Raw genomic sequence first — 14277 nt, 5'->3', positions numbered from 1 at the left:
GTGTTAACAACTGTCTATACTTAGAGCACGGAATGAGCTTTGAGTTTCATTTGAGCATCTCTGTCTGACATTCTTTCAGACAGCATTGCACTTAAATCAGCAACACATTTCCTGCTCATCCTTTACCCATTGATATTCTGGCCCAGCACAGCACAACCAGCCCGCTGATGCTTCTCTTCCCATCCATCTCTCTCCCTTGTCTCTGGCAGCCAGGAGAAGGTGGCCTGTGTTAGAGTCAATATGGACACCACCGAGGCAGGAGGGCAGAGTTCAGCCTTGGAGACGGCCTTGTGATTGAGGAGACCTTTGTCCTACCACCCTCTCTGTTACAGTGAGCAAGGTGAGAGGGTGAGCTAGACCTGGAGCAGATAAGTCAGACTGGTCTCTGGAGAAGCCCCTTTTGTGCGTCTCCTCGGTCAACAGTTGAGCTCCAGTTACCTCCAGTGGTCCAGTGTAGCTCTGGGGATCCCGAGGCCCCCTCAGCACACAGAGGACTAACTTCCTTGCAGTGGAGAGCACATTACTAAGATATAAATGAACCAGACTGACACTGCCCACCGACCCCCACCATTTTGGGTCAAACTCCAATGTGAACCAATTATTTCCCACCCATTGCCACAGCTGCCAAAAGATGGGGCCACCACTGCCACACTGATGCGGAATCTTCTTCGATTGTCATGTATGCGTGAATTTACTTCATTTTAAAATGTATATTTTCTCATCAAAATTTGAAGCGATATTTTGTAAAAAATAAATAAATTAAGATTCATATCCTGAGACATTCTGGTCTCTGTCAAATAATATATATTTACTTTAAATGTACTATACACAAACCAGCTACACCAGCTCCAGAAGCATGTCACTCAAGCAATGATTCAGGTTGTTATTTCTGTGATTTCAACAGTGCAAACTGGTTCCATCATGACTAGACACTGGTGATCTAAACTGTTGCAAACCAAAAGAAGAATGTAGACATTCAAGCCTCTATACCCCCTAATCTTTCTTGGTTGTGAAACATTGACAGAAAGGTTGGAGTGGCAACCTCTTTTTACTGCCCTTGTACTGTATCCGTACTGTATACTCTGCAAGTTGCATTCTCAGTATTGATATCGCTGCTCAGATCAAGTTGTTCAGCAATTTTTTTTGTTTGTCACTGTTGTGCTGTTTTAGTGGAATTGTGTGCTTTTTATGTTTTAATGGACAATTAAAAAAAAGACTAATTTAAAATTAAGGAAGTAATGATATGAATATTACAATAAGCACTTTAGATTTGTTTGCCAGTAGGAATTAGTGCACAGGCCTGAATTGAGTTAAAAACATTGAATCTGAAGATCCACAAAACTGTTGCTGAAATGTCTAGAAAAAGCAACGACTCAGGAATCTACATGATTTCTGATTGTGGAAAGTTCTTTACTCTCATTTGTCTCACTACTCATATCGTATTTCAATAGAATAGCCTACTTCTCTTATTGTTGGGACAATTCTTTTTGATAAACAGGAAGAAAAAAAACATCTAAATTACTGTGCCGTTCAGTTTTCTTCTAATAGCAATTAACGTTATTCTGTGCAGTAAAACTGTATTGTACAACTTATGCTGCACATGTTTTAATACTTGTCACATGTAAAAAGTAAGTTCAGTATTACAGACATTTCCAAAAAATGAGCCGTAAAATGTATTGCAATTATATATTTCTAATTTGCTTAGCACACATGCTCCTGATTTAGCAATAATAGACGAGTGATGTGAGTACAATGCGATGTGTGGAGTGATGGTTCTATTGAGCTGTCTAGGGGGAGTTTGTCAAACCCCATCCACTTTGTGTGTCTGCTCTATTGACTATGTTAGTGTGTCGCTGATTATACAGACAATAGCTTATGTGCCTTGTGAATGCTCTTTGTGTCTTTTAGTCATACTGTAATCAAACTTTTCAGGTAGTACATACACAAACACACAGCAGTAATGATCTGAATGTTTTTGTGAAAATCATATCCTCTTCAACCAAACCGGCAAACTGAACTGATTAATAAGTTACAAATATTAACTCATTAGTACTTCATTGTGCCCATTTTCTGTCAAGATATGTACTGTATGTTTCTATGTCACAGATGTAGTGTTTGTTCACAAATAGGAAGAACTGTAATGTACTGTAATCAAATAGATTGTTTTATGCAATATCAGTGAATGTGCACCGAATTATTGCAACTTTAATATCACTGGTGAAAATGACAATTCTGACACATTTCTCTAAACCTTTTTTTTTTTAACAAAACAATAATTTCAGTTTGATTCAGAATTCAGATAAAATGTTGGCTATTTCAAGTCATTACAAATATTGTCTTGGTGATCCTATATGTGCGAAGTAGGTACCACAATTCAATGTAGAACACAAATGGTATTGCAGTGCAATGGATTCGAAGTGTATTATATGATCTGTACCATAGAAACAGGGTGTTCTTTAGGATAATATGCCATTTAGCAGACAGTTTTTCCCAAAGCAACTTAGTCATGCGGGCATACATTTTACATTTGGGTGGTCCAGGGAATTGAACCCAGCACCCTGGCGTTACAAGCACCATGCTCTACCAACTGAGCTCCAAAGGACCACTTTAGGACCATATACAGTGGGGCAAAAAAGTATTTAGTCAGCCACCAAGTGTGCAAGTTCTCCCACTTAAAAAGATGAGGCCTGTAATTTTCATCATAGGTACACTTCAACTATGACAGACAAAATGAGAAAAAATCCAGAAAATCACATTGTAGGGTTTTTAATGAATTTATTTGCTAATTATGGTGGAAAATAAGTATTTGGTCACCTACAAACAAGCAAGATTTCTGGCTCTCACAGACCTGTAACTTCTTCTTTAAGAGGCTCCTCTGTCCTCCACACATTACCTGTATTAATGGCACCTGTTTGAACTTGTTATCAGTATAAAAGACACCTGTCCACAACCTCAAACAGTCACACTCCAAACTCCACTATGGCCAAGACCAAAGAGCTGTCAAAGGACTCCAGAAACAAATTTGTAGACCTGCACCAGATTGGGAAGACTGAATCTGCAATAGGTAAGCAGCTTGGTTTGAAGAAATCAACTGTGGGAGCAATTATTAGGAAATGGAAGACATACAAGACCACTGATAATCTCCCTCTATCTGTGGCTCCACGCAAGATCTCACCCCGTGGGGTCAAAATGATCACAAGAATGGTGAGCAAAAATCCCAGAACCACACAGGGGGACCTAGTGAATGACCTGCAGAGAGCTGGGACCAAAGTAACAAAGCCTACCATCAGTAACACACTACGCCGCCAGGGACTCAAATCCTGCAGTGCCAGACGTGTCCCCCTGATTAAGCCAGTACATGTCCAGGCCCGTCTGAAGTTTGCTAGAGAGCATTTGGATGATCCAGAAGAAGATTGGGAGAATGTCATATGGTCAGATGAAACCTAAATAGAACTTTTTGGTAAAAACTCAACTCGTCGTGTTTGGAGGACAAAGAATGCTGAGTTGCATCCAAAGAACACCATGTCTACTGTGAAAAATGGGGGTGGAAACATCATGCTTTGGGGCTGTTTTTCTCCGTGTACAGGAAAGAATGAATGGGGCCATGTATCGTGAGATTTTGAGTGAAAACCTCCTTCCAATCAGCAAGGGCATTGAAGATGAAACGTGGCTGGGTCTTTCAGCATGACAATGATCCCAAACACACCGCCCGGGCAACGAAGGAGTGGCTTCGTAAGAAGCATTTAAAGGTCCTGGAGTGGCCTAGCCAGTCTCCAGATCTCAACCCCATAGAAAATCTTTGGAGGAAGTTGAAAGTCTGTGTTGCCCAGCAACAGCCCCAAAACATCACTGCTCTAGAGGAGATCTGCATGGAGGAATGGGCCAAAATACCAGCAACAGTGTGTGAAAAAATTGTGAAGACTTAGAGAAAACGTTTGACCTGTCAATGCTTGATCTGTCAATGCCAACAAAGGGTATATAAGTATTGAGATAAACTTTGTTATTGACCAAATACTTATTTTCCACCATAATTTGCAAATACATTCATTAAAAATCCTACAATGTGATTTTCTGGATTTTTTTTTCTCATTTTGTCTGTCATAGTTGAAGTGTACCTATGATGAAAATTACAGGCCTCTCTCATCTTTTAAAGTGGGATAACTTGCACACTTGGTGGCTGACTAAATACTTTTTTGCTCCACTATTACACTGACCTCACTACTGCTGTCAGTCAAGCACAGAAAATCCTCCTGTCATGTTATTGAATACCATAACATAGGATGTAAAGAAAAAAAAAAAAGTTTTTTACTTTGCTGATAGAAAGCAATAAAAAGTGTGTAAAATGTCTTATTTCTCTCTCCATATTTAACTCAGCTGCAATTCACACCATCAGCATGTGAAAGTACACAGTGCACAATACGCAGAGCTTTTTAAGGTGTTCAAGAGAAATGCGTTGTCCTGTAGAGAAAAAAAAAGACACACTATTGAAATTGAACATGTTTAATCAAAATGATGTCCCTATATTAAAAGGTCCTATTTGGCATCTTTGGGGATTTTCAGCACCTTGTAGACTTTATTCTCGAACATTGTGGTGAAGTGAGGTCGGGAGTCGATGGATAGGAGGGTACATAGCGGCAACTTTCCTCTGTTCTCCTGATCCTCCACGTCCCAGATCTCAGGCATGCTGCAGCCTGGCCTGTGAAGTATAGCACAGTTAGATTGGAATCCGAGATTGAGAGAACATAGTACTACAGGGCTTTGTTCATTTGGCACCAAAAGGAAGGAAACAGACTGAAACGGGGAGGGAAAGTGGCTAATAAGAAACCTGCTTTAATTTTCTATTGCAAAATGTTTTGCTATGGTATGCTTTATAATACCACCATGTTTACCTGGAGCGTCGGTTACACCAGGAGTCCTCCAGGATGAAATAGTCTGCCTGCAGCTGCATCAGATTCCTCTTCACCTCCTTGGCCGGTTTACGGCTGTACATGGTGTACACCAACTTGGTTCTTTCCCTGTGGGAATATGTTAGACGTAACTTACTGACAAACACAACGGGTGGTGTCTCATCAGATATTGTTGCAAAGTATAACCCATAGGGGAATTGTAGCAGTCTTACTTCTGCCAAGTGTCCTCGTAGTGGGGATGATTCACGACGGCTCTACCAGTGGACAGTTTCACACTCGCCATGGTTGGCATGGAGCCAGCAAACACAGCATCTTGGAACACACACAATTTAATTTCCCTTTTTGCAGCCGATTCCTTGTATCCCTCAATACATTTTTTGCATTACAAAAAGTACACTAATTCAGATCTATCCTAGATAGTAATGCATCTACAGAGCTTAGCAGCAACTGAACTAGCTCAGCCTACAACTGTATGCCCACTAATCTCATGCCCCTGAAAAGCACACGCTATGAATAAGTCCTAACGTGACATGACTCACTGGGCATGGTGTTGGCATTGATCCACTCCAGGAGCTGCTCCTGAGGCAGGTTGCTGAAGTCTCCTACGATTCCTCGCTGGCTCTGGAAGTTGGCCACGCCCTGGATGGCCATGATGGACAGGATGCCAAACACAGTGATGTGGGACTTGAAGTGCTCCCCTATCCAGCCAAACAACTGCGGAGCATTGGAGAACATGTATACCGGCAGATCAATGAAGACCCAGCGTAGATCATTTATCAGGCAGTCTTTATTAGAAATCCATTCACAAGGACATTTGATTTGGGGGATGTTTTTCATTATTATGTGCTCTAACTGCCTGGCATAACCCTAATGCTGGTGGAGTACAAATAAGAGATTCATTTGTTTCATTGCACTAGCCATCTGTCCACTCTTTACGCTAGATCAGCATGGCTTCTATAGCTGGTATGATGGAGGTCAATTAAGGAAAATGGAAAGTGATCCATGTGATTTCTATTGTCTCTCCATGCCTGTCTGTTTGTCTCTGTCAGTGTCTTGTCTACAGACGTCTCACCTGTCTAGAGCAGATCAGGGAGGCCATGAGGCACATCAGCGGGGCTAGGAAGAGTTTGATTCTCATGACCAAGATCGCCAGCACGGCAAAGGCCACCAGCTGCAGACTATGGTACACCATCTGACACACGCACGCACACAAGGGCAGGGAAACACAGTGGAAGTTATGAGCGCTGTAATGATTCATGAGTCATTGTGCCTTCAAAGAAAACAGCTGCTAATATGGGCTGTGATGTTGTTTTGAAAGTGAAAATAAGTAGCTAAGTTGGCTTACCTCCCCATTAGCAAACTGTGCCATCCTAAAATATGATAGAAAATGTTTGCATGAGGAAGCTATCAGAGATCTGTAGGTGGCGCTAGTGTCCAGCGAATATAATACTTAATGCTACTTGTTGGATTGGAAGACTTACTGCTCAGTGTCAATATCGACGTCTTCTTTAGAGTCAACTCTTTCGCGCCTAAGAGATCTCCAGACTTCTTTAATTGCCTTCAAAGGAATTATTTATAATACTACAATATACACTCAAATGGACTTAAATGAGCTGCAATGTCAAAATCGAGAATAATGTGTCTCACCTTTCCAGAAATGATGGCTACAATAACTATGTTTACCGGGAGTATCAATGTCTTAACGTATCCCAACAAAGTCTGGAAACAGAATACAGTATAAGAAAAGCACTTAGGCAAAAAAATAAAATAAACAACCAAATAGTAGTGTCAAAAGTAAGCTCGGAGGCAGCACTGATGAAATTAAACCTACCTCCAGCTCAATAAAGTCGAACTCTGCAGCACAGGTGTACATCAACGTGTGGAAATCCTTGTAGTTGGTCAACTTGGATCTGATCAAGTTGCCAATGTGAGCCTGTGGGAAATATAGAGAAACACACAGTGAGGTTAAAGTCATACAGACATTCACACCTTCATATGGAAGCATTTGAAACAGGAATTGACATTAAATGAGTAGACTCCATCAGTGAAAGAAAAAGGAAGGAGAAATACATTGTGGGGAACTTCATGGGTCACTCATAGCCCACGTTAAGATCATGCTGAACAGACTTTCATCTAAGAACTTACATCATTGGACGCTCCGAGGATGAACGAAATGAAGAATTTGAGAAGCACGGTGGAGGTAAACCAGGCAATACCTTGAACAAACTGAGGATTTAGAGAGGAAAAAGTTAACATTCAAAACCTGTTATATGTTGCACTGTGCCACTAAATAATGCTGTGTAATTGCATGTTACGATTGGGGGTAGAGTAGAGACCCTTGGGATGGTATAATACCATGGGAATTCAATATATTTATCTTAAAGTCATGGAAAAATGGCAAATTCTGAGGAACATAGTTTCACCAATTAACCCCAGCATGTAACTAAATAACTAACATTATTATACACAAATTATTCAAATAGGATTTCATACAATTGTGACGATTCCAAGTTTGCAGACTCTTGTGATATCGTCTCTCAGTGCGATGATGGCCTGGAAAACACCACCATACAGGTATGAGGAGTGACAGAATGACACTTGTGTATTCAGGCATTTCAGTCTATTTCCCAGTCAACTCACCCAGCCAGCAACCAGGGAAGAAATGTAAAAAGATGTCAAAAGTTCCAATTTCCCAAACAGCATGACAAAGCAGATGGCAAATGAAGCCTGAACGGAGAAATAAATAAATAACTTTTGTTCAGCAAATCAAAATACTGTGATCCATCATCATAGCATAATTGATGAACATTGTTCATGTTGGAACTGTTCTATCACCAATTTCACAACCATAGCGGATGCTAGTATGTTTCTAAGCCTTAAACCTGTGACGATCATGTCTAAATATCAATTCAGTAGTAATACTTACCAAATGCACAACAAGTAGTGATTTCATCTTGGAAGTGGAGAGATAGCCCATAAAATAACATGCAAACAGGCATGCAATCTGAAGAGGCAGACAACATAGGCCTTTCAATTCATTGTCACTGTTATTGTACAGCTAAGGAGCTTCAGTACAATAACATAATCTTTTACGATGACTGGTACATCCACAGGAACGTTACCAGGCTATTTTCCAGGCATGCATTTTTACCTCGGTGTGTGGATTTATTTACCTGAGTTAGCAAAACAAACTGGGCAAATGGCCAAGGAAGAAGGAACAACACATTGCAAGCACCAAGAGCTACTAGGGATCTTCTTTCAAGTTTGGAACGCCTACAAAATTATACAAAGACAACAGTATTATTTGCATTTATACATTTTCAGTGACATACACTGGGTGTACAAAACATTAGGAACAACTGCTCTTTCCATGACATGACTGACCAGGTGAACTCAGGTGAAAGCTATGATCCCTTGTTAAATCCACTTTAATTAGTTTAGATGAAGTGGAGGAGACAGGTTAAAGAAGGATTTTTAAGCTTTGAGACAATTTAGACATGGATTGTGTATATGTGCCATTCAGAGGGCGAATGGGAAAGACAAAATATTTAAGTGCCTTTGAACAGGGTATGGTAGTAGGTGCCAGGCACACCGGTTTGAGGGTGTCAAGAACTGCAACGATGCTGGGTTTTTCACACCCAACAGTTTCCTATGTTTTATCAAGAATGGTCCACCACCCAAAGGACATCCAGCCAACTTGACATAACTGTATATTGGAGTCAATTTGTGCCAGCATCCCTGTGAAACGCTTCCGACACCATGTATAGTCCATGCCCCAATGAATTGAGACTGTTCTGAGGGCAAAAAAAGGGTGCAGCTCAATATTAGGAAGGTGTTCCTAATGTTTTGTACACTAATATATATAAATGTATCTCAGTTATAAAACACAGATAGGACTTTGAAAAGATTGGTGAAACCCAAGATGATGGTAAATGGTTTAGTTCAAAGGCATGTAAACTGAATATACCTGAGAATGCGTGTTAACAGCAGCATCTGCAGGACAAAGAAGGGATAGGAGAAGCTCTCCCTCAGCGGTGGAGTCCACATGACCCGAGTGCTCTGGAATACATAGCATGAGTTAAGATAGCATTCACCACCAGCCAACCGCCATGATGATCTAAGTTTACATACACTGTATGAAACAATCAAATGACATTCATCTCAAAGAAAACATTAATTGTACAGTGAGGAAACTTTAATATGGATTGCACTATGAGAACACAGCTCCAAACTGCAAAACCCTCACCTCTCCATGGTTGAAGAAGAGACACAGGACAGTGACGACCCCTCCAAGACGACTGCCACTGGAAAGACCCCCCCCCACAAAAAAAACATCAGATTGTCTCCTAGAGTGGCAAGGGGCACTAAAACAGATACCCAAGATGATGGTTTCATGGCATACCATAGTGATAAACTAGCCTGGGTACCAGTCTATTTGTGCCATCATGCAAATCCTTGTCATGGCTTACATGACAGCATGGAGTACGCAACAAAACAAACAGATCTGGGACCAGGCTAGTGAGAAACCAACAACAGTAAGAACTCATTACCTTAGGTAAGTCCCGTAGATGTAGAACAGGCTCATCATTACCCCATTAAGCAGGAAGACACAGGAGACATAGAAGTAGGCTGCATCCCCCATGCCTAAAAGTGGGAGAAAATTATATTCTCAGTGTCAATTTACTGTGCCTCCCAGTCCTGACAGTGTGACACACTATATACAAGACACTATTTACAATGCATAGTAGGGTTGGGCGGTTTCCAGATCTTCAAACCGCCATACCGTTTCTGTACATTACCGGTGTATACAGTATTATTGGAAGTGCACACAAGGGGTGCTATAAGAAATGTTAAATAACAATTCAGCCAACAGGGATCTTGATCCAGGAGGGGATTTAATGTCTCTAGTCTGGGTACCAGTCTTTTTAGCTAACATTCTACTTCTTGCTAGTGGTATGGGTGATCGATTTCTCGAATCCTTGCCCGTCGACTCCCGGTGTCGACCCCCATTTCTGGGTGTCAAGTTTCGATTCCGCTAAGAATAGACTCCAGAGATTCAGTATTTTTACAATGGAGGAACTAGTTGCTGTCGTCTACTTCGAGAACAAACTCTTGCATCTTTCACAGCAAAGAAAGACAGAGCTAGCGATATAGCGGTATAACTCAATAACTAATTCACCATTTGTCACAGAAACAAACTAGGTATGATTTATTCTATAAATGTCTAGCATACTTTTACGACCTTTGTTTTGAGGACAAATTCCAGTTTTGATTTGATAGAGGGCATGTAGTCTATCAAATTTTTATTTCTATCAAATCAAAACTGGAATCTTTCCTCAAAACAAAGGTTGTAAAAGTATGCTAGACATTTATAGAATAAATCATACCTAGTTTGTTTCTGTGACAAATGGTGAATTAGTTATTGATTTATACAGTTTTAAATGGCATTTGATGTATTTCTATCAAGTCAAAACTGGAATTTGTCCTCAAAACAAAGGTTGTAAAAGTATGCTAGACATTTATAGAATAAATCATTTCAATTTTTATGTTTCTGTGCGAATCAATTAATTATTTATTGATTGATTTTTACAATTTTAAAATGGCTTTTGGCGAATGTCTGTTGAATGTCCAAATGTGTGAATATAAAACCAACTTTGCCTTGGTCGCAGGCAGGCAGACAGACTGTCAGAACCATGCACATAGCAAGATACAGATGACCATAATATAGCCTATTTCTTGTATATCAATGCCTCGTAAATTCACCAAAAGTATATTAAAGTATATATTAGGCTATCAATGACTATGGCTAAGCTATTCTTCATAGTGCCAGTGAATTGAAATTGAACATCTCCAAATGCATCAGTTTAATTAGGTGCAATAAAAAGTATTGTGTCTATAGTTTATTTAATGAAACCCTGGCTGACTGTTGATGTCCTAGGCCAAGGCTCTCCAACCTTGTTCCTGGAGAGCTACCGTCCTGTAGTTTTTCGCTCAAACCGCAGTTGTAACTAACTAGACTCAGTTGATAAACTATCTAATTTTTGAATCAGATGCACTAGATTAGGGTTGGAGTGAACCTACAGAAAGGTAGCTCTCCACGAACAGGGTCGGAGAACTCTGTCCCAGGCAATAGATCTCAAAGCAGGTCGTCCGCGCAAAACTTTTGGGAAATGGCAAGTTCACTTTCTCATCCATAAACACATCTCAAGCGCAAATATGGTTCAGCAGCTTAATTATTATGATCACATTTCATCAATTTAAATATTATGGGAACATCTATACATTTGGCAGCCAAGCACGAGTTATCAGTGTACCTACCCTATGATGTTAAAATATCTTCACGCCTACACTAAAAACCTCCAGGCTTCCGTCATAAGAGTCAATTATATTTGAAACATTTCGGAATTACAGGGGGGGAAATGTATCTTGTGTGAATCGTCCTCTGGAATAACGCACATGCTTGGATAATAATTACAAAACCAACGTCTCTAGTAATACCCATCCGAATAGGACTATAACATGGCAAAGAATAGGTTAATCAGCGTAGTGCGTTGTATCATCCCATGTCGTGTGATCCATCAAGACTGCACACAGCAGAGAAATCACTGAAATATTCAAGTTCCTACACTATCGTTCCTACACCTCAACTATATTCAAACAAAATAGGCCTTTTATGGGCTAAGTAGATGACCAAATGGGCAGCATCATGCTCATGTCAGTCCCCTAGAACGCAAATGTAGCCTTCCTGGTGGGACTCTGCAGTAGTGAAATGATGTATACCTGTGCACATCCGTTTCAGCGTGTTTTTTTCCCCCGGAGTCGACTCCAACCGCAGGAGACAGAGTCGCACAAGAGTTGACTACTTTTCGACTCCAGCCACAGGAGTCAGAGTCGTGCATGACTACTCCTTGCTACTCCATGTCATTGCCAAAGAGGCAATCTCAACGTTCAATATGCAGCTGGATTGATGGTGGAGTTGCTCATTGGTTGTTGGAAATATTTTCCATGACAACATGAATTAGACTTATTACAAATTCAAAAAAACAAACATTTAGCTGTTAGCTAGGCAAGTTGTTGTATTTTGAGGCTTAGCAAAGAGGTTTTGTGGTTGGAATTGCAGTACATATTTAGTTTGAGAATTTAGAGGTGAAGTTTCCTCTGGACAAACAAAAAATGGTTGCTTAGCAACCGGATACCAACATGTTCTGTGGAGAACAAAAGTGAGAGTTCCAATATTTTGATTATCTTTGTGATTGGAAGATAGCTGTGAGGGTTATCGAATCAGGATCATCAACTCTGTTCTCCTCGAGCTCATTAATGATGTAATGTTCATATTTGACAATGGCAGAAAGGCCAGTCTCTTTTCAAATGACAAGGAGTGGAATGTTAGCTAAAGAGACTGTACTCAGCAAGGCACTCAGGCTAGAATGTCTCTGCTGTAACCAAGAAGCTAGGTATTAACATCTAGCCAATTAGCTAGCAAGTTAGCAAACCAAATGCAAAGCTGGAGCCCTGCGCTGGATATAATTTATTTGACACATCCTAGATTCCTTATAGTTAGGTGGGGTAGCCCCCAACCCCAAAATCATACGTTCGGTATTTAGAAATATACCGTATACCGGTGTATCGCCCAAGCCTAACGCAGTTATTTTCTAGGAGTAGTTGTACCTTCACAGCTCTCTACTGGATTCAGTCCATCTGCTCTGTTGACATTCCAACATGCCTTGGTGGGGATTCCAAAGAAGTCCATGATGCCAGTGTAAATCCTGAACAGGCTGCCAAGGAAAACCTATCAACAGAGAGGGGATCACTGGAATAAACACTCTGTAACGAAGAAACAGAAGAACAATACAATGTTTTTGAGATCCACTGCACTGCACAATTAAATGATCGCCATTGTTTCTTTTTTGTCTTTGTTTGGTGAAATAAATAAATGTCTGCACTTGCATATTTATAAAATGCAAAAATCTTGCTTGCAAAATAATGACATAGTTCCAGCTCCTATAGTACCTCTGGGTACAGATTGAACCTCTTCAGAGCATTGATAACAAGAGGATACTCAGAGAACCTGTCATTCATGATCAAGTGGAGACCATGCAAAAAGGATGGCGCGTTGATGAAGATCTTGAAATAGGAATAATACAGACCCTGCCAAATAAAACCAACATGTGAGTGAACTGGATGCTGAAATTGCAGATGAGACTATTTCTGTACCAATGTGTCCATTTCTTCAATAACACAGGATGTCAAATCTAAAGCCCCCTTGGAATGGCAAATGTGTGAAGCAGTGAAGGACAGGAGGGATATGTTTCAATTGGTCCATCTCAACATTTCTCTTACCATTTCAGTGCGGAAAGCCATTTCTTTTTCAATCGAAGATAGGTGTGAAAAATGTTTGTCATTTTCAAAGAGGTTTGTTAGATGAGCCCTAAACAAAGTATTAGACATGACATCAGCAAGGGGAAGTGTCTGTCTGTCAGACTGAATGACCTGACTGAATGAAGTATAGGCCTAATCCTTTAGACGTCCACATTTCTACATCTGGCCAACATTTGTAGGTTATAACAACATACAGTACCTGGATAGGGAACTTACCAATGTAGAAGTCCAGCCAAGACAGCTGTCAAAAAGATGTACACAGGTTTGTCATCAAAAAAATGAATGCTCAGTCATAGGCTGATGAATAACGTTAACTATTACGTTCATTAATAGATGAGGCAACTATTGAAACTTACCAATAATGACTGTGATTCCAATGTTCATAAAATACCGCACAGTTATGCCTACTTTATCTCGAATAAAAGCAGAGTCAGACCCGTCAGAAACGCCATCTTCGGTTTGCAAAACGCAGAGAGAAACACATTTTCGTGCTTGTCGTTTGTTGACATGAAGAGCAAATGCAACGCGTTTACCCTTTCCATCATTTGGGATGTCTTTGGTTGAGTTGAACAATTCCTCGTCACTTTCAGGGCAAAACTGGGCCTGGTCGCCTGACCGGCGAGTCTTCATAGCCATGTCCGAGAATGTCTCAAAATATGACATAAGTGGTAGATACACCAGGTAGGAACTCGTTTCAGTATTTTCAAATTGTTATTTTCTTTGTCAAAAGTTAAAATGAGCTAACGTTAGTTTGCTAAATGCCATTTTTCTGGCCACTCAAGTTCAAAGGACGCACCGCAATTGAACTAGCAACCATGGAAACCCAGGATCAGCATTCTTCTAAAACGGTTCTGCTGCGCAGTCATTTATGAATGCGTATTAAAAACATTAGCTAATATTCATGTCTGGGTTGAAAGGGTCGCGTATCACGTGGTTCTGAATCACTAGTCAAAGGGAACGCGTACCACACTTGTGGCATACCACATTCACC

General features: G+C 40.5%; 2 protein-coding genes across 20 annotated transcripts in view; one reads left to right on the top strand and one right to left on the bottom strand.

The window, feature by feature from the left end:
* LOC110496030 (sodium bicarbonate cotransporter 3) overlaps positions 1 to 4347 on the top strand; it is a 59198-nt gene extending 54851 nt beyond the window's left edge. For 17 of the 18 annotated variants that reach the window (XM_021571657.3, XM_090208408.1, XM_090208404.1 and 14 more), the window contains one exon: positions 210 to 4347. In XM_021571657.3, coding sequence (XP_021427332.3) covers positions 210 to 294 — 85 coding nt within the window. In that variant the 3' untranslated portion in view covers positions 295 to 4347. The remainder of the gene's footprint in view (positions 1 to 209) is intronic. The other variant, XR_016488475.1, reaches the window with a different exon arrangement.
* Positions 4348 to 4484: 137 nt separating this feature from the next.
* On the bottom strand, positions 4485 to 14209 carry LOC110496028 (protein C-mannosyl-transferase DPY19L1). 2 transcript variants are annotated; one of them, XM_021571655.3, is made up of 21 exons: positions 13643 to 14139; positions 13503 to 13527; positions 13248 to 13335; positions 12576 to 12696; positions 9458 to 9551; positions 9154 to 9211; positions 8875 to 8966; positions 8081 to 8180; positions 7834 to 7911; positions 7548 to 7634; positions 7401 to 7460; positions 7053 to 7133; positions 6739 to 6840; positions 6555 to 6626; positions 6389 to 6465; positions 6253 to 6277; positions 5980 to 6099; positions 5447 to 5621; positions 5120 to 5219; positions 4890 to 5015; positions 4485 to 4696 (listed from the first exon to the last, which is right to left on the bottom strand). In XM_021571655.3, exons 1-21 carry the CDS (start codon positions 13947 to 13949, stop codon positions 4534 to 4536), a joined length of 2151 nt encoding a protein of 716 aa, XP_021427330.2. In that variant the 5' UTR covers positions 13950 to 14139; the 3' UTR covers positions 4485 to 4533. The 2 variants fall into 2 exon arrangements, with proteins under 2 accessions (XP_021427330.2, XP_090064540.1); XM_090208414.1 differs by lacking the exon at positions 13248 to 13335 and having other exon boundaries at positions 13643 to 14209.
* Between the last annotated feature and the right edge of the window lie 68 nt (positions 14210 to 14277).

The sequence above is a fragment of the Oncorhynchus mykiss genome, chromosome 18 (genome assembly GCF_057628025.1).
Source record: "Oncorhynchus mykiss isolate SJ-2025 chromosome 18, ASM5762802v1, whole genome shotgun sequence".
NCBI classification, from domain to species: domain Eukaryota; kingdom Metazoa; phylum Chordata; class Actinopteri; order Salmoniformes; family Salmonidae; genus Oncorhynchus; species Oncorhynchus mykiss.
The sequence above is the reverse complement of the archived record's forward strand: the minus strand, read 5'-3'. Positions and strand labels throughout refer to the sequence as shown.